Source organism: Poecilia mexicana, unplaced genomic scaffold (genome assembly GCF_051168715.1).
Source record: "Poecilia mexicana isolate PSO_F unplaced genomic scaffold, ASM5116871v1 scaffold_11, whole genome shotgun sequence".
NCBI classification, from domain to species: Eukaryota; Metazoa; Chordata; class Actinopteri; order Cyprinodontiformes; family Poeciliidae; genus Poecilia; species Poecilia mexicana.
This window is the reverse complement of record NW_028263380.1, coordinates 25,613,594-25,633,781: the sequence shown is the minus strand read 5'-3', so window position 1 is coordinate 25,633,781 and position 20,188 is coordinate 25,613,594. Positions and strand designations below refer to the sequence as shown.

Here is a 20,188-nt window from a genome sequence, read left to right as displayed (position 1 = left end):
CATAAAGTGGAGACAAATAGCAAATCCAGATTTTTTCCAAACATCCAAATAGATAAATTTCACTTACAAGTAACTTTTCAGCAAGAAATATCTTGTTTTAAGTCAATAATTCCTTAATATTAAAGAAAAAATACTAGTTTCACTTCTAATATGGGAAAAATATCTTGTTTTGTTGAAAAAAGGAGAAACAAGTCCAGGTTGAAAAACAGAAACTCGGCCATAATTTCAGATCAGTTTGCGCTCAGACATTCGGACACACAGTCACTCAGCTTGTGCATTGGTTTGGTTCTTCTATTTGGTTTGGTTGTGTTTTAAAAAAAAATAGATTCAGTTTTTCTGGATGAACTGAACAGCATGTTTTCCCCCTGCTGCCTTTTATAGATCTTGGAAGCTACATTTTCACAGTCGTTTCCAAACATTTCAAGAAAAAGAGCAACGGAAGAGGCGATGGGAAGGTATGAACGAAGCATCGGAGAAACGGACACACAATGGAAAAGCAAAAAAAAAGAGAAAAAAATCAAATATATAAATTCTGAAAGTCAGTTTGTTGAGGTTATTCCTTAATCAGTTCAGGAACGGAGCGAACAAAGCCGGGAGGGGGCCGGATTCGGACTGAGGGAGTGATTCTGTCTGCTGAAACGAAAACAGCGATCACAGTTAAAGACGAACAGACAGATGGGAGTTACTCACCCCTCCATCCTGCCCCCCATTACTCTGTTTGTTTTTGGTTTCACTTCTTACACAGAACGAGAAGAAGAAGAAGAAGAAGAAGAAGTAGGTTTTGGTTTTGGGTAGTTTTTTTTTGGTCCGCTGCTTCAAGCGCACTTCCTCCTGCTCCTCTTCTTCGTCCTGCTCCCCCCCTTCGGCTCCTCTGCTCCTCCTCGCTTGTTTTTGGCCCTTTGATCTGATCTTTGGAGACAAAGGAGAGGGGCAGATGGGTTGGAGGGCAGGTTTTTTGTTTTTTTTGTAGGTGGTGTTGGTGGAAGGGGGGACGCCGGTGTTTCACCTCCTCCTTTTGTTCTTTTTTTTGGTCTTTCTTATGCTTGTGTTTGTGTGTGAGGTTTGTCTGGACACTCGTCTCCCGGGCGAATCCAGAGACGAACGCTGCCAGAGGCGATGCTTTGGTATCCAAGAGTGACGGTCTGGAGGATGACATGGTGATGGTGGGATGGTGGTGGATAATAAATCAAAGAAGGCAAATAATGTTAAAAAAAACAACAAAAAAACAAGAAATCCCTCGACAATGTGTCCACATCTGCTTGAGTAGAAGGTAAATCCTCTTTGTAGGCTGAGCTCGGGGTGTTTCCTTTGGTTTGACAATATTAAGATGAATGAATTTACCCAAACAAGAAAAAATCAGACATCTAATTTCAGCTTTTTAGGATTAACTAAAATATAGTTTTGCCTTCTTCTTACTGTCAAGACGAGCAGTGTAAATGTACGGCAGGCGGATCACTGTAAAGCTGGAAAGTGAGAGGTAGGTAAATATCCTGCAGCTTTAAAAACGTGGGATTAGAAATGCCTCAACGGTCGATGATTAGAAATGATAGAAAAATAGATGTTCTGACTGACAATGGAGAAAGAACTGAATCCTGAGTGGAATGGAGGATGTTTGACACAGAATAATAAAAGTTTTTTTGAGCTAAAGCTTTTCTCTCCGTTTGTTGGTTGTTTTTTTTGTCTTTCTTTTTTGGTTTTCAGTTTTTGGTATTTGGAGATTTTGGTTTACTTCTTTGCAATGTTTGGGTTTCTCTGGGAAAACACAAACATTTCAGTTTTTTTTCTCAGAGCTTCTCAGCTTATCAGACAAGTCTCTCCTCAGTTTCATTTTTTCTTTTTTGGCGTTTATTTCACGATGCCGAGCGAAAACAAAAAAAGCTCCTCTCCAGCTGTAGGTCATTATTTGGTTTCAAAGTTCCCCTCCTTCGTTCTGCGGTTCTCTCCATCCTTTCCATCCTTCCTACCCTCTTTCTCTCCTTCCCCTCGTCAGTCTGTGTGTATTTTTGGCTTCGGGAGACTTCAGAGGGGAAAAAAGGCCAAAGAGAGACAATCTAGAGATGGCTCAGACGGAGAGATGGCTTTGGTTGAAAGGCGATGTTGTAGATTTTGATTTTTAAAGCTCTGCTCCTCCTCTTCCTGATGCTTTGGATGTCGGTCGGCGATCACTCGGCCATGGCTCCTCCCAGCGGCGGCGGTGAAGCTTCGCTGAAGGAGCAGAAAGAGGCGGGGCTTGAACAGGGAGACGCAGACTCCTCTGGGCAGGAAGTGGGGCTCATGAGGTTGCTGGTGCCGCTGGGCGAAGATTGGCAATACGAGGGTCTGGGGCCGCCGCTGATCAGCCCCATGGGCATGGAGGAAGTCGGCGTGGAGCCGGTCACCATCGGCAGGAGGCCGGGGCGGTTCAGGAAGAGAGAGGGGCGCAGGGAGGCGGGGACGGAGTGGCCGCCATGTCCACTCAGAAACATGTGGCCCGGCGCCCCCTCCAGGCTGGAGATGGGAAGCTGCCCGCCGCTGGCTGCCAGCGCTGAAGCCAAGCAAGGACGGCGAAAGGAGGGAATAAAAGAGAAAGTGAATAAAAAGCAGAAGAAATACAGAATAAAACTGCGGAGCCTCGACAGAACATGGGGGAACTTTTTTTCTTTGCATTCCCACACAAAACTTTAACATGTTCTTGCACTAATGTAGTCAGTTCATGCGCCATGTAGCAAAGTCTTTCTGCTACAATATAAGGTTTTTGAACAGTTTTTCCATGTATGTTAATATTTAATTAGTGAGATATCTCATATTTAGTATTTTTTTCTTTACTGATTAAAATGCACCACAAACTTATGTGCAAAATGTTCAGTGAAAACATGTTTTCATTGGGGATCTTTAATATGTGCAGTTTTAAATAATTTATTGCGAAAGAACACAAAAGGAAAAAAAATCCCACATTCCCGATGGTGCTCCGTATAAAATAATCTCATTAAGCAGAAAATAAACCACAGCAAGAGGGAACGAATATAACCAGGATGATGGAAATGAGGATGAAACAGGAAACAGCAGATTAAATAAGTAATTATTACTCAATAGATTAATGGATTTGAAATGGATCATTTTCCAGACACCAAAAGTCATTAACATGTTGCTAAGAAATGTTTTTAGAAATACTTGAGACAAAACTGGAAGGACAAAAATATAAATAAGAAATCTGCGACAAATAATGTGCCAATAAATTAACACAGTAGCTTTGACATAATTTCTAATTGACATCGTCTTGTGTTTTGCTAACTTTACATTCTAATACACTATTTAAAAGCAGCTTAGTCTGTATCTGTCCACACAAATTGACCTCTTGCCTCCATGTTCAATTCCTAGCAGGAAGTTGTGCTTGTTCTGAAGCAATCTTAGTGGCTGACAGAAGTTTTGCACTACACTGCCCCCTATGGGTTTGGCATGTTTAAAACAACAATCAGGATGAAAACTTTTCTGAAACCGATCCCGTTTGTGCGGTATATCGATATTTTTTAAACGATGTGGTGATATTTGTTTGAGTAAATACCTAGATTAAGTCAGAAAAGGATGAAGGAAGGTTGCTGAGGACAAGACGTGCACAACGATAGCGTTTATCTGAAAAATAAACGCTTCAAGGCTTAAAAAGAGTTTTCTGCTAAATTACAGATTAACTCTCAGTTGAAGTGGCAGCATCTTTCCGCTTCCAGTGAGTTACTAAACACTTTAATCCATTACAGCGCCGTGAGTGTAAACATTCATATAACGCATGTGTGGCCCCAGAGGGAGCCAAAGCTGCAATCCTCTGCTGTCAACACTTCATTTCAGCCCCGTCTTTTCACCCAGGCTCCTCTTTTATTTCCTGAAACCCTATCAGCGCCGGCGCTGCCAGAGCTGCACTTTCCATAACGGACTGTATCCGTCTCATCAACACAAGGCCCGGAGGACGGCGGCACTCAAAAGAGAGATGTTCTGTGGCGCTATAGGCAGATGCAGGATTCAAAGCTGGGCTTATTTGTGATGCTTAATTGATTTGGCAGCAGATCATCTCACTCAGAAAGGGGGAAAGCCGGTTATTTAGCCAACAGGGGCGGACATTGTGAGGGACGGGATTGTGTCTGTTCAACTGTTGACTGTAAGCTGACTCGGCCTCCTAAGCTCCGCCATAAGGAGCCCTTGCCGGTCTGTGATAATAGCGCAGCATTGTATGAGAATGAAATTGAATCTTTCACCATACTGAGCGATTCAAAAACTTTGTGCTGAGGAGGAAGAGGAGGAAGGCTGGTGGTGACTGTCACCGGAGGCTTCACAAGAGAAATTAATTTCAGACAGAGCGGATGAAGGGTGAAATGGGAAGTGGTTTTTGGAAATGGAGACCAGAGGGGACACACACAAACACACACACATACACACACACACACACACACACAGACCGGTTTACCTTGCATGGTAGCCAGAGGATTGCTGCCAATGAGGGCCTGGTTCATCCCTGTGCTTACTCCCATCATTGTGTTCCTGAAATGATTCCCATAAACACTCAGACATGTAGGAAAACATCCATCCGTTCCTGAAGGCTGCCTGGTTTTTAAAGGTGTGATTTTGTGTTTAGCGGTGAGACTGACCCGGTGGCGAGCCCGGCCGTGCCGAGGCTGGAAGGAGCCGGGCTGGCTGTGCTGTGAGGAGGAGGAGGAGTGGCAGACGACGACATGGCCGCCGAGCTGACCGGGGTCATAGGGCAGGAAGCTGAGGGTGAAGAGCTGGCTCCTACGATGAAGAGGAGGGGCACAGTGGAGAGTTATGAACATTTCGCCGTTCTTCTTCCTCTGCGACTCCAAAGCAGGGAGAGGTTCGAGGCTACATGGTGCGAGCCGCGGCTCAGCGGGCCAATAAATTTCCAGCTGTGTTTGTTACCCGTCAGGTCGTTTGTCAAATCCGAGACGCCCGGGATCGCTCGGCCTGCGGCCGATAAATCACCGGGACGAGTCGTGACTCATGGAGGTAAACAGCTCAAGACGGGAGCCGTGGCTCCATGTCAACAAAATATCACTGTGTTCTGTTCCCGTCTTTCTCTGGCCGAAATCATTTTTAAGTGTTTCATCAGACAACGCGGACGCATGAGGAGCCGTTTCATCCGTCTGCGAGCGACCTTTGGGTTTAAAATCCCAGCAAGTAATTACAGCTCACCTGTTGTGCTGAGGCTGGTGGTGACCTGGGACAGACTCTGACTCGATATCTGGAGGAGAGAGAGAAAATCATCCACTTTCAGCTCACACTGCAAAAAGTAGCTCAGCTCTGGTTTCTAGTGCAAATATCTTAGCAAACCTGAAGGAAGACAAAACTGACTGACAAGCAGAGGTGGGAAGAGTTACCAAAAATTACAAAAATTCAACATGTTTTTACTCAATGTAAAAAGTAGCCATCCAAGAAATTTCTCAAGTAAAAATGTCCACTAAAGTACTGAATAACTGACCAAATGATCATTTAATATTTAAAAATTGTGTAATCAGATGGACCAAAATGTAAAGTTTAGTGGATATTTTAAGAACAAAATGACAATAATTCATATAAGAAACAATTCATATAAATAAAATCAGGCAAAAGAAAATGTTTCCAAATCAGATTCTTTCAATGCAAAACGTTTGAAACTTTAACAAAACTGCAGGTGTGTGTCTGTGTCTGGTGAGTTTTGGTTAAAACATGTTCTTCATTCAGTGGGTAGAAAATCCAGAGATTTTACTCAAGTAAAAGTAGCAATTTCAAAATAAAGTTACTCAACTAAATGTAACTGAGTAAATATAACTAGTTACTATTCAACTCTGCTTACATGTAACTTCTCAGGAAGAAAACGGGGCTCATTTTAAAAGTTTTGCATGTTTTTTACTTCCATTTTGGTTTGTACTGCTTGTAAAAACAGTCCAAGCTCTTAAAAACACCCAGCTGGTTCTTTTGGTGTCTGGAAAATGAGCTCTTTCAAAAACCTCCAGAAAGTAACGTCAGAAATCAGCAGGCACTGCCCGTTACCTAGCAACTCCGGCCACGCCCACCCCTGTTACCTAGCAACCCCAGCCCCGTCACCTAGCAACCCCTCAACAGAACTGACCATAGTAAAATGTCATTAACCAAGAATGATTTTTTGTGCAAAAACGGTAAATATGTTTTGTACAGGCCTTAGACCTATCCTAACCCACTGAAGGAAGAATAATAGGTCAGCTCTAATTCAATAATTCCTTAATATTGACGACAAGGTACTAGTTATAAGCTAAATTATCTGCCAGTGGAACAAGATTTTGTACTTTCTCATCAATATTAAGGACTTATTTACTTAAAACCAGCTCCTATTTTTACTGAAAAGTTAACTGTCAGTTCGGTTTGTCTCATTTTAAGTGTGCCAACATATCTGCGCTGTAAACCAGAACAAAAACAGTGTAGGGTTCGGTTCTGGACGGTACCATGTGGGGGCTGTAGCAGTGGGCTTTGTGCGTCACGACAGGCGAGGTCTGGCTGGGCAGGGGTGGGGTGCTGCTGCTCGACGGGTTGATGCGCTTCTCCTTCTGCCGGCGGTTGCAGAACCAGACTCGGATCACCTCCTTCTCCATGTTGAGCTGCTCCGCCATCAGCAGGATCTCCTCCGACGTCGGCTTCTGGTTCTGGAGCGGCAGAGGAGGGGAAAAGAAATAAGTCTTTGGAAAATCTGGATTATTTTTCACCAATCCATCTGAGATGATCATATAAGTGTCTAAATAATCTCTGCATAGTTTTTGTTATATCATCAAAACATTAAGTCAAAAAAACAACTTCTGATTAAATCAACAGAGAAAGGCTGATTTGAATAAAATATTTACATTGCAGTCAGTCAAAACGAGTAAAAACACCTAAACTATCGTATTGTTAAACTTTGCTCTTTAAATAATTAGCATATAAATATAATTCATGTACAATTTTTGTTGGGTTTTTACCAGACTGAAAATATCAGGCTTCTGGATAAAGGTCAAGAAAAAACTGAATAAAACTTCTGTATTTCTATGAATTTTTGCCATTATTCAAACCGAATCAATTCTAAAAACCTGCATGTTTTTGGTTTATGTTGTTAAACTAAAACAAATCCTGATGTTTCTCACTGATGTTTTAGTTTTTATCCGTCTCGTACCGTGCTGAAGTTGCGCTCCAGCACCACTCGTACGTTCGTCTCGATGCTGGTGCGTTTCTTTCTGCGTCGGCCGGGAAGACCTTCGATGCCCAACATGGGGGAGGAGATGGAGGACGGACTGGGCAGCATGCTGTCCACCGCCATCGTTTCTGCAGGAAACAGACAAAAGCAAAGAGAAGGATGTGTAAAAATTAACAGATCACCAATTAGAAATTAGAAAAGTAAAAAGAAAAAACTAAAATCAAAGAATATTCTCTATGCTTAACAAAAACATAGATGGTTCCACAATAAATAAAGATTAAATAAAGATTTCTTAATTTTGTTTTGGGGAGAAACTGGAGATAAGTAAGAATTAATGGAAGATATAGTTTTAATCTCAGAAATCAGAATAATTTATAGGTACAAAAATATGAAGATGAGACAAAAACCTCAATGAAAAACTCTTAATGTACAACTACAGCCTGTGAAATACCTACAAAACAATCCTGAAATTAAATATTTATTGTAATTTTTGAAGCTTTTGGACATTTTACAACTCAGAAAGTAAAGTAATTTAAATTTAATCTGCCATTTTGCATAGATATTAAAATCCAACCCAAACTAAAATCACATTAAAATAAAGACACCAGTTTTTACATGCAGTTTCAGGTCTCAGTGCTTCCTAATGTGATGAGTTATGGAGTACCACAGGGTTCTGTACTCAGGGTCCTTTCTTTATAAAATATGCATTACTACTCTGATGATGATAAGTTATTATTTATCCATAAAAGCTTGGTGAATCCAAAACATAAAAACCTCAACAACTTAATCTTTGAGTTTTGACCTGTTTGCAGCAGATGTTTCATATTTTCTATGCTTCCTCCTTGTCCTCTAAACCTCAGATTAACTGCGGTGGATGGCGGGTGAAGCCAAACCTGGTTGTGCAGGACGTTTGTTTCTGTTAATCTGGAGTTGTTCCAATCCACTGTCATCACATATTTACTGCCAAGACATCGCCATGAGCTAAATCTTGTCTACTTGAATAACTGAACTTGACAGGACCTGTTGATCTATTATGAGAAAACATGTTTGTTTTGATAAATTAAATGAAACTTCTGCCTCACCTGCGTCACTCAACCACTTCTCCAGCAGCGGCTTCAGCTTGCACATGTTCTTAAAGCTCAGGTTTAACGCTTCGAAGCGAGAGATGGTGGTTTGGCTGAAGTCATTTCCGTACAGTTTCCCCATCGCCACGCCAACGTCACCCTGACGGAGAAGGTAATGAATTAATAAACTGAACTTTGTATGTTCTGTTTGCCTCTCCTCCGCTCATTTTCACCTGTGTGAATCCGAGTTTAATGCGCCGCTGCTTGAAGGTTCGGGCGAACTGCTCCAGCTCCTCCAGGTCGCTCGGTTCTTCGCTCATGTGAGCCGTCTGACCGCCGGGATTCAAGCCGGCGGTCAAGGAGGAGGCCATGGCGCTGCTGGATGCAGAGCTGGCTCCGACAGACGTTACAGCGCTGCTGCTTCCGCTGGCGGCTCCAGAGGCTGCGCTGCTGCTGCTGCTGCTTCCTGCGTCGCTGCTCTTCTCCCTCTGCAACATCAGGAGAAAAAAAGTTACTTAGTTCACACCTGATTCTGATTAGAAACAGAAAAAAGTGAAAAAACATCTTTCTTTTCAACAGAAAAGAGTTGATTAAAGTAAACGATTATTCAGATAAAGATTTTTCCAATATTAAAAGATGAAAATAATTCAATTACTTTTTTGAATAAGAAAATAAAAATGGTATTACCTAAAATGTAATGGTGTACGTTTGATCGTTTGTAGCAAAGGATGAGCCTGTAGCTAAGAAATACTAATCCACTGATTATTTTTGGATTAATTGATGGATAGCCAATTATTTATTTTTATATAATTTGAACCAGGTTCAAACTAAAAATATGTTTTTTGTTTCTAAAACATATTTAGAAACAAAAAAGGTTTTTCCATCTTAAATAAAAAATCTATATTTTTTGTTCAGTTTTGGATTAATTACTGCTCTAACTATGTTGTTCTTTCAGCAAATGACATGAGAGTCTAGTTAACAATTAATCCATTATGAAATTAGTCGACTATTACTTCAACAATCGATTAATCACAATTAATCGCTGTTAAAACTGACAATTATTGCTTGTTCTTCTCACCCAGTTTCTTCTAAAAACACCAAGAGGTGTTGCTGTTTCTCTTAATGAGAGATAAATCTCATTACAAGTTTTGCATATTGTTATAGCAAAGTTTTCTCATCTAAACGAGATAAAACTGTATTCATTAACTGAAAGCTAAACACTTTGCTACTTCAGTTTTCACATATTTGTAGAAATATTTGAAAATTGTAAATATTTCTCCTTCTACTTAAGAATTAGATGCTTCTTTGAGTTGGTCTGTCACATAAAATGCCCTAAAATACACAGAATTGAATTGCAACATGACGTTAAAGTGGAACAGATAAAGATATAAATGTTTTTCTTACAGCAGAGCTGCCCTGCAGTGCATAAAAAATAAAAGTGGATTGTTTAGAGGAAGGTTTTATTTAGGTTTTATGTTTTCTTTCCTTGTAACAAGATGAGTTACCTGCGCTTGCAGTCCCATGCGAGGCGGGCTTGTGAGAAGTCCTCCTGCGCTTTGCTGAGGTAGCTGGATCAGATTTGCTGTTGAGAGCAAACCTGAAAAAAGGACGAGGAACCAATTAAAGACAAAACAATCCATTCGATCAGTGACAGCAACGAGATCCTTTTATCAGAGGGAGTGAGTGAAGTTTGTGTCCCACCCTGCTGCGGCTGCTGCGCCTGTGCAGGCTGGGACAGGAGGAACTGGGCCGGCGACTGGAGGGGATGACCCGGCATCAGAACCAGCTGCTGGAGCTGCAGCAGCTGCTGGATGTCCTGCAGCAAACACACATGTCAGAGGTGACACACACACATTTCAGAGGTGACACACACACACACACATTTCAGAGGTGACACACACACACATTTCAGAGGTGACACACACACACATTTCAGAGGTGACACACACACACACACATTTCAGAGGTGACACACACACACATTTCAGAGGTGACACACACACATTTCAGAGGTGACACACACACACACACATTTCAGAGGTGACACACACACACATTTCAGAGGTGACACACACCAGACAGTCGCTGGGTAAAGTAGCAAAGTCGGAATCGGTGTCGGATCAATACTTTAGTTTCAGATTACCTCTTCACCTCTACCATTTCCTTTTTTGCCTTTTATTTAAAAGAAACGTACACTAATTAATTGTATCTCCTATTGTTGATTGTTTCTTTTAGTGGCGGTAATCCTCTACCTTAAATCTATTCGTTAACACAAAACCTGCATTTTTTCATAATTATCATGGTTTGGGGATGTTATACAAGGCTGGAACGGATAAAAATTATTTTAGTTATTTTGAATAGAGATAATTTGTTTGAAATACGAGCAGACTGGCTACAAACAAAACAGAACAAATTAAACTCACATCTTGAGGTTCCACTTAACCATACTTAAGTATGGTTACCATTTAAGTAAATACTTACTTAAATGGTAAGTATTGGTATCAGTATTGGTATCGGTATCAGTATCAGTATTGGTATCGGTGATACTGGTATGAAAATATGCAGCATCGAACACGTCTCGCCTCCCGCCTGATGATCTGACGTTACCTGCGCGGTCAGCTGGATGGGCTGCGACAGCGCCAGCTGTGGAGGCGGAGCTTGGACCGGTTGTTCCTGTTTGGTTGGCTGTTGCTGCTGTGGCTGCTGCTGCTGATTGGCTTGTTGCTGCGCGGCGGCGTGGGCGGCGGCGTGAGCGGCGTTGGACTGCTGCACGGCGGCCGCCAGCAGCTGAGCCTGAGCCTGCTGGAGGAGCAGCTGCTGCTGGGCCGGGAGGAGAGCGGCGAGCTGCAGGGAAACCAGACAAACTCTTACCACAGCTGGTGGCAAACAGTTACATTTACAAAAGTAACCTTCTTGAAAAAAAATGACTTTCAGGAGTATTTTTCCTACTTTTACTTTAGTTATTTTACTATGAAGTATCTCTTAAGTAGTTTACTCAAATAAAGTTTCTGCATTTTCTACCCACTGCGTGAAGAACAAACATGTTTTAACACAGACACACCTGCAGTTTCTGTTAAAGTTTCATCAGTTTTACTACTGAATGAAACTGATTGGAAAAACTGTCTTTGGGCTGATTTTGTTATATTTTCTTACTTATATGAATTATTGTCATGTTTATCCTTAAAATACCAAAATTTCCACAAACTTTACATTTTGGTCCGACTGATGATGTAATTTTAAAATATTTAATGACTGATAAATTGATCAGGTACTCAGAACGCCAACAGACTTTTTACCAAATACGTTTTTATTAATACATACAAAAATACAAATGCTACTCTTATTTTAGTATAATTTGTAGGTAATCTGCCCACCTCTGTTCCTCACACATTGTAACTTAAAATTAAACAAAAATAAGTAAAAGCTGTTGAGTTTTGGGCATGATTCCCATCTCTCTGTGTGTGTGTGTGTGTGTGTGTGTGTGTGCAGGTGCATGTGTGTGTTCTCACCCCTGCCAGCTGACTGCCAGCAAGCATCAGCTGTGTGTGGTGATGCTGAGCCTGTTGCTGCTGCTGCTGTTGTTGGGAGGGCGGAGCAGCAGCAGGAGCAACGGCGGCGGCGCTGTGTGTTATCTCTGAGCTCTCATCGCTCTTTACCTGGAAGAAAAGACAAATTCTCCTTCACAAAGAGTCCAGATCAGAGCTACTTTGATGCTCTGCTGTTGCTCCGCCTCAGCTGAGGCTTTCAGAAGCTCACAGTGACAATAAGAGCAGCTAACACAACCCAAAGATGATCGACTCTGGAGGAAGGAGTGAAAATCACAAGGATGTCTATGAAATATTTACTGTTGCATCCTTCCTACACACGCACACACACACACACACGCACACACACGCACACACACGCACACACACACCCCCCCACACACACACACACACACACACACACACACACACACACACACACACACACACACACGTAATCTTTCAAAGAAAAAGTAGTTCTAAGGACACTACCGCATTATAAGTGGAGCCAATTTTTCCACAGAAAAATATTTGTACCTGTTTATTTTCTTTTGGTGTTTTAAAATTTTCAGAAAGTGACAAGATGCTAAAGTAAAAACTGAAAAACTGAGGAGCAAATAAATGTCATCAAACTTAAGAGAGAATGGATGGATGGATGGAGGGAGGGAGGGAGGGAGGGAGGGATGAATGGATGGATGGATGGATGGATGGTTTCCAGGTTAAATCTTGTTTGTTGGAAGGGAAAGCTTCCCTTAAAAACTCTCTCTTGCTTCTCTCTATTCTCCCTCGTTGGACTCAATCTTTTTTCAGTCAACCTCTCCTCGAGCTGCTGACCTCTGACCTCCAGCTGCTGCTTCCTGCCAGTCCTCGTCCATCCTTTCTGCTCTCTGCTGTCGTTCTCCACCATGTTTTTCCCCCGATTAAAACTCAACACGGTTCTCATGTTTTAGACATTAAAGAAAAGTTTAACAAGCAGATCAATTCTGTAATAATTTTAGTTTCTTTCAGCTGCTTAACAGATTATTTTAGCATTAAACCGACTGAACAGAATCAGGCGTTTACCTTGCTGCCTGCTGCCGTGGGTGAAAGGCTTCTCATCTTCTGGACCTGCAGCTGGAAATAAAACACACATTCACATTTAAATATTTCACTTTTAAAAACTTTTCCGCAAAATCTTTCAACGGTTCTATAATCTCTTAAATGAAATAAGCACTTTAAAAAAATCTTAACTTTTGGCATTTGATTAAACTGCTCTAAATCTTTGAATGTGCAAATTGAATAAACATTTTCCATAATTTTATTACATAAAGTGATCATACACTTCTCTCACAGTAAGAAAACACAGATTAAATTAATCTTTATATGATTTATTACTGCTATTAATATCTTAAAAACTAAAAATTAACTAAGTTGTCTGGTATTCATAAATTTAAATATCCTAAAACAAGAAAATCTTGGTTTGATTTAACTTCATATTGTGAGAAAAAAAACAACCCATGTGAATCAGATTTTTTGTTATCTTTAAATATCTGATTTCAACTGTAAATAACACCTGCAGTTTAAATATTCAACATTTTCAAAGACGTCTAAACAAAAGTGAAAACTTTCCAAACCTTGAAAACAACAAATTTAATTTTCAAAGATTTCAAGCAAACATAAAAACCCTGAAAATAAAGTCAAAAACACGAGATTCATGATTTTATATTATAAAATTCTAAATTCCACTTTATAGGAAGACTTTTAAATCGCACATAAAAAGTTCAGATATTCCTAAAGTGGTTGGATTTAATATTATGAAACTTTAAAAACCAACCTGGTCATCAGGACTGTTTCTGTCAGAGTCTGAAAAACACAGAAATATACATGATTATAATGCTATCTGAATTATATATTCATCAATTCATAAAATTAGGTTTAGATACTGACTTCTTCAATCAATTTAAATCATTTGGAGGGTAATTTATATCTGTTTTTTTAGTTTTTAAAGGAGAACAGACCCTTTAAAACAAAAACTGTTCACTTTTTTTCATGAACTGTGTTTTTATCCTGTTTTTTATGGAGGGGTGAAAGCCTCATTTTTTGAGATATTACTGGCTGTTTTATGCTGCCATCATCTCCAGAATCCATTAAAAGATCCTCCAACCGATGCAAAAATCTGTGGAAAATCAAAACTTTGTTTTCTCTTCTCACAGTATTTGTATTTATAATTATAAAAAGGTAAAAAAAAAAAAAAATCATGCAAACAAGTCACTTTTTTGTTTTCCAAAAAAATTGGAAAATTTAAGGAAAATTCTGAGCTGCTTCTTCATCACGGTTGTACAAAAACAGAGTGTCTTCAGTCAGAGGCTTTCATAGAATCACTGCAATACAGACTGCTACAGGAGATCCTTCACAATCAGTCATGCTGTTTTTATCCATTAGTAATTGTTTGCACGGTTGTTTTTGTTTTTGAGTGACAGTGGCATCGAATGAGCAACCTCAAATGTTTAATGTATTTATTTCCTTAAATTAATCAGAGAATAGGCGATTTATTTCATGAAACTGATTGTTTTGTACCTGAACCGTCGCCTGGATATTCAGCTCCAGGATTCTCCTCCCCTGGTGCTTTGGACATCCTGATATCTGCAGATAAAACACAGAGACACACACACAGGAGTCAGCATTATAAAACACACACACACGTTCACCATAAGAATCCTGACGCCAATAAAAACTTTTTTTTTTACATGTACATTTTGACACTGGATGAATTTTTTAGAAATAATTTCACATTGTTACATTTTTTAGACATATGGAAGCATTTTGTGTCTAATTTATGTAAATGTTACACAAAACCATGCTTGCACAATTTATTATTATTTTTTATTGCAAAAACAGAGTTGGCATTCCTGAGTCTCTTCCAGCACATTTTTCTCCAAAGTGTCCACAAGCAAGCATTCATGCATCTGAATCCCATAAACTAAGTTTTATCTCGTGCTTTTTCATCCAATTATAATCAGAGTTTCTCTGAAATCAGTGCCTCCACCACTGAATTGCAGCCAAAAATTGTTCCCGAAATAGCTGTGAGTAAATGTGCTGAAGCTGCTGCATGAAAGCAGGGGGAGGTTTAAAAAGAAAGTTTTCCAAGGAAACTTTCCTAATAAAGCTCTCTCTCTCTTCTTTCTGTTTGTGGTCACATCTGGGATTGCACCAGTAATTGGACCTGGAAGAAAAGCTGAAACTGCTTAGCTGAGCACCAGACATTAGTCAGTACCGCCATCCCAGATAAAACGGCTCTTTTCTCTAATCTTTTGTCTATCCTACATTTTTAAATATGCATCATTTTATTTATTTTATGTTGAAAAAGTTAAAATGCAGTTAGAAGAGGTTAGATGTTCAGTCTGCTAGAAGATAAATCCAAAAATAATTAACATAAATAATTCTAAAAATAGAAATAAACATGAATGACAGTAGAATTAATTTTAAACTTAAAAAAGACTTAATATTTATGCAATAGCCAGAAAAATAAACATATTAACTTAGAGAAATAATAACCAGTTGGAAATACTATAAAAATCCAGTGTGAGTTTTGTATGTTATCATGTGCTATGATGTCACTGTCAGGTGTAAAAAAAGAAGTTTAAGGTGTAAAATTTAGAAATTCAAGGAAGTAATTATATAAATAAAATCCAATCGGTTTCTGTTTTTTTATCTATTTTAGTCTTTTGCTCCTTTGAATTTAAATGAAAGATAAAATACATATAAACATCAACCTTAAATAAATTTCAGTATTTAATTGACATTTTGAAAATGAATGCAAAAAGCAGCTTAACGAGGTGCAGGTTTGAACAGTCTGCAGTTCCACGATCAAACCAGACGGTGGCAGCACTCTCTTTGTGTTCGGAGCGAACCAACAGCGCGGAGCCGAGCAAAAAGCCTCCGTTGAATGTGGTAATTTTTAACTACAAATTCTGAGTAGCTAATTGATATAATATATAACATTTCTGACTTAAACAAACACTAAAATATCAAACAGAGGGCCTAACTGAGATGCAAGAAAGCAGACAACATTCACAGTAACTTATTATTTTTTTTAAACAATTACAAGTCATGATATTTAATATTAAATGCTAAAATTAATTAGCACAGCTTAACTCATTTGTCATTCAGACACCCACTTACAGTGAACAGTGAATGAAATTACATTTCAGGAGACAGAAAGTTTTCAGTTTATGGAATAAATATAAAAATCTCCACCAATGATCACGAAAAAATAAAATAAAAAAAAATTAGCATGAACATCTTACAGAATGTAATCTAGATTTTATGATTCAGCTATTTCCAGAAAACGTCAGTGAAGTCTTCATGATTGGATTTAAACAAATAAAGTATTTATTTCGAACACAAATATGTGACTTTTTCTAGACTTTATATCTGCACACAAACAGAAGAATCCACTAAATTAATTTCATCCTTCTTGGATCCTTTTTTCTCTACCATTTTGTAAAAAAATCCTGCCTCATCTGTTCATCCGCATCCCGAATTCCTGATTCGTTTAACTGGAACATCTTTAAAACTGACTTTATTTCTGATTTTATTTGTTTCTGGTCTACACTGAAGATGAGTACCTAAAAAATATATTCAAGCAGAGATACTTAAGCATATGTTTCTAAAGTAAAAGTAAAAAGTAGCCATCAGAAAAATTACCCAGGAGCAAAAAAGCAACTCAAGTACTGAATAACTGATGGAAACATCAATCATTTAATGTTTCAATCAGATGGTCCAAAATATCAAGTTATGTGGAAATGTTGGTATTTTAAGAACGAAAATAAAAATAATTTATATAAATGATATAACTGTAAAATAATAAAATCAGGCAAAATATTTTTTTAAATTCAATGTCTTTCAATATACAATTTACAAAACTCAAGAACCGCAGGCGTGTGTCCGCTAATGACAAAAATATATTTTGCAATTGAGGCGTTTCCATTAAATAATTAAAGTCACACGTGAATAAATTTGTTTGCAATAAGTCTAAAAAACATGAACCACCATGATGCTCCAGCTCCTTCCTGTCGTCTTCCAACATGCGACGCTTACACTGCAGTTTTGTGAAATACATTAATTTCAGAGCCGGTCCAAGGTATATCCTTAGAGCCTCCACACCACCAGGGGGCCTCAAAGAGCAAAAAGCTAGCGTGATTTATTCTTTTTTTTAATAACACTGAATAATACAAACTCAATATTACACATAAAAAAGAATATTATTGTTTTTTTATGGCTTTAGTGGCGGCTGCCACTGTTGGGAAAATATAAGATATAAAACTTGTTAACTGTAAATTCAGTGTTTGAATACTCAACAGAAGATGCTATTTTCAAAACAAATCTATTCAATTAAACTGACTTTGGCGTTTTCCCCCAACTTTTGCTGCCGCCATTTTGTGGTGTATGGAGCGCCATAATTTGGCTGAAAAAATAAAAATAAAGTAAATTTCACATCAGTTAGAAAGGCTAATAAATAGATTCATAATCAGCAAAACAAAGGATGTTATATCTATAATTTCAGTATATTTTAGTTTTATAAACAGTGTAGTTCCAGTTAGTTATAGTTTCCCCCCATTATTTACAGTTTTTACTTATTCCTGGTAACAAACAATGTTTTCTTAATTTCAGTTGTCAGTAGTTTGCAGTAATGCATTTGCCCCGTTGTGCTGTTAGGGGCAGTTGGGGGCTGGGGGGTAAAAATGGCTGCAGGGGGTCCTAAACTCAGCGCCCCCTCCCCGCCTCGGTCACGCCTGTCAGGGGCCGGTGACAGACGGCGCGTGGGTTCTTGTGTGTGGACTGGAAAGGGGCGGGGGGCTGGAGCCGTTTGGCGTGTGGAGGTCAAAGGTCAGGCACATGGTCTCTGCCACCTCACGCTTCACACACACAAGCTGCCTCCATCTTTTCCACCTGTCTGCCCCCCCACCCGACATTCAGCGCAGAGAAAGATGAAAAAACTAAAATTAATATCAATCTGTTTTATTTAATGTTGGGGATAAAATTAGGATTTTAATCTGTTTAAATTAAACTTTTTCAAAGGAATTTGAAAAAAAAAAATCTTCTCATTTTCAATTATTTTTATAAATAAAAGTTTTTTTTGCATAAAAAAAAATCTCTTTGAATAATATAAAGATTAAATGAAGTAATTATCTGGATCTATTTTAAACATATTTTAACAACAGTCTGCATTTGATAAAGATGAACAACTAAAATGAAAAACTAACTGATGTTCATAACAGAAAGCAAATTAAATGTAATTTCTGTCTAAATAATCCAGAACATTTTAAAGCTTTTGATCTTAGTTAAGTTGTGTTTTAATTAAAAATCCATTCAGCTGCCATTAAACGGACCGATAAGTTCATGTTTCCTGATTCAGTAAATCAGGAAGCAAACAAACTCAGATGTGTTTGGATGTCAGTTTGTTTTGCTGCTTTATCTAAAGATAATTAACTGACATCTTGTTTTTACAGTGATGCTCCTGATTATAATGAAAAACAGCCACAGTTCGCAAAAACTGGATTCAAAGAGGGGATGAAAAATGTTTAACATTCCTGACAAAAAAAGGTTGTATTCTTTTGACTGGGCCTTTAAATGTAAGCTAACACACACCTTTTACATTTTCTGAATTAATTGGAATAACTGCATTTGAATTGATCAGATTTGACTCTAAAACAGAGGCAGAATTTAAATTTTTATTCTTAAATGCAAAGCCAGAAATTGAAACAATGAAAGGTTTGTAGCTTTTTGGTGTCCAGGTAGGCTGTCTGATTTATCTGAACTGTAATCCAGATTAACAGTTTTTAATCTCATCTATTCCTACAGGGATATCACTGGTTTTTGGTTTCTATTATTTCTTCTTTGCCCTCATTAATCAAAAATCTGCTATTTTCCATCATCTTTACACTCTTCTAACCCGTCCTAACAGTTAAATTATCCTTCAGTAATGATTTATTGCGATTTATTTTGTGCAAGTTTTAGTTTGCATGTAAATTCAATCTGCAGCTTTACAGCTAAACGCTGTCGCAGAAGGTTGTCAGTTTGGCTCCAGCTCCACTTCCCCTCATTTTGAAATGTCTTTTCCCGACGAGTCAATGTTTGAACATGTAAAAGTCTGCTGGAGATACATAAAAAAAACAACAGATTTTATATAATTTCCTTAAAAAAACAAAACATTTTAAGTTATTTGTTTTTTTTTCTTAAATAAACTCTGAGCTGAAACTTTGTTTAGGTGCTTTAGAGCAATTTAAACCTGTTTCCATGAATTTCCTGGAGATGTTTCTGCCTTTTTGATCCGTCTCTGTCCTGCCGTTACTTTGACAGACGAGTTCTGGGTTTCGCCAAAAAGCTTCAGCGTCGAGGTAAACCGGATTATTTCTGCCTCTGAGAAGCGTTTGTATCATTACAGCCACAGTTAGCATCTCTCTCCGCCTCCGACTGTCCCTCCCTCGCCACTCGCCTTTCCCCTGCAGCAGTGGTCAACGGCGGCGGCGGTCACAGCGCCGCTGGACAGAGCTAACGCAGGACACATGGACCCGTTGCCAGGCAACAGCAGTGTAAGATCGGAGTGTGTGTGTGTGTGAACATGGCTTCTGCTCAGATGTTGTGTGTGCACCTGTGAGAGTGTTAATCATTAAGAATAAGCATGTTTCTCTGCCCTGCAGGTGCCGAAGTGGAGCAAACTAAGTCCTGCATGCTAATGTCTGCTGCTCTCACATCAGCGCAGGACTACACGTTGTTTCAGATTTGTTTTTCAGGTGATGTGCATCTCCTCAGTTAGCAGAAAACAAGAGTTTAGGGTTAATGAAACACTCTGATTCTATTTATACAGGAGAACAGCAGAGCATCCACTCAGGTAAAGGTTAGAGACGAACCAAACAGTCAAACGCTGAAAAATCTGACATATTTTGGGACGTATTAAACCAGATTCCCAGTCTATAAACTGGAAACAACCAGCAAAACAAATCAGAGAAAGGTTAGTGATGCATGCTTTGATGTTCAACTCTCTAAGAACCGGACAGGACATTTTCCTTTCACTTTTATGCATCAAAATCATTAGAAAACCAACAGAAAAGGTAGGTCAGACCTGAAAGAAACTGGAAACATGATCAGTTTTCATCTCCGATCTGCATGAAAATGTTCCTGCTGAGCAGCTGAGGACTTCTTCTACACCTAAATATTGACGTCCTCCTCCTCCTCAGCATGCATCTGCTGCAAACAGAAGCAGCTGCCTGGGAGTGAATGAGTAAACTCATGTTTAGATGCTGATTTGTGGAGGAGTTTCTTTCTTTTTTTATGCACAATTGGAAAAGAACTGAATGTGTTGTGTTCTGTGCACACGTGCATCTTCAATGTGTGCACGTGAGCGTGCACGGGCGCCTTCTTGAATATGTCTCCAGAGTGTTTATTATATCCGATACAGT

General features: G+C 39.1%; 1 protein-coding gene across 2 annotated transcripts in view; it reads right to left on the bottom strand.

Annotated features, from left to right (window-relative positions):
* Positions 1-180: 180 nt before the first annotated feature.
* Positions 181-20,188, bottom strand: part of pou2f2a (POU class 2 homeobox 2a) — a 66,956-nt gene continuing 46,948 nt past the window's right edge. Inside the window, exons 2-16 of one of the 2 annotated variants that reach the window (XM_015001170.2) lie at positions 14,304-14,369; positions 13,561-13,589; positions 12,810-12,860; positions 11,733-11,879; positions 10,831-11,067; positions 9,925-10,039; positions 9,729-9,820; positions 8,457-8,711; positions 8,242-8,383; positions 7,139-7,287; positions 6,441-6,638; positions 5,176-5,224; positions 4,614-4,755; positions 4,433-4,506; positions 181-2,524 (exon numbers count right to left, since the gene is read on the bottom strand). In XM_015001170.2, the coding sequence (XP_014856656.2) occupies positions 2,163-2,524; positions 4,433-4,506; positions 4,614-4,755; positions 5,176-5,224; positions 6,441-6,638; positions 7,139-7,287; positions 8,242-8,383; positions 8,457-8,711; positions 9,729-9,820; positions 9,925-10,039; positions 10,831-11,067; positions 11,733-11,879; positions 12,810-12,860; positions 13,561-13,589; positions 14,304-14,369 (2,108 nt within the window). In that variant the 3' untranslated portion in view covers positions 181-2,162. The remainder of the gene's footprint in view (positions 2,525-4,432; positions 4,507-4,613; positions 4,756-5,175; positions 5,225-6,440; positions 6,639-7,138; positions 7,288-8,241; positions 8,384-8,456; positions 8,712-9,728; positions 9,821-9,924; positions 10,040-10,830; positions 11,068-11,732; positions 11,880-12,809; positions 12,861-13,560; positions 13,590-14,303; positions 14,370-20,188) is intronic. The other variant, XM_088010491.1, reaches the window with a different exon arrangement.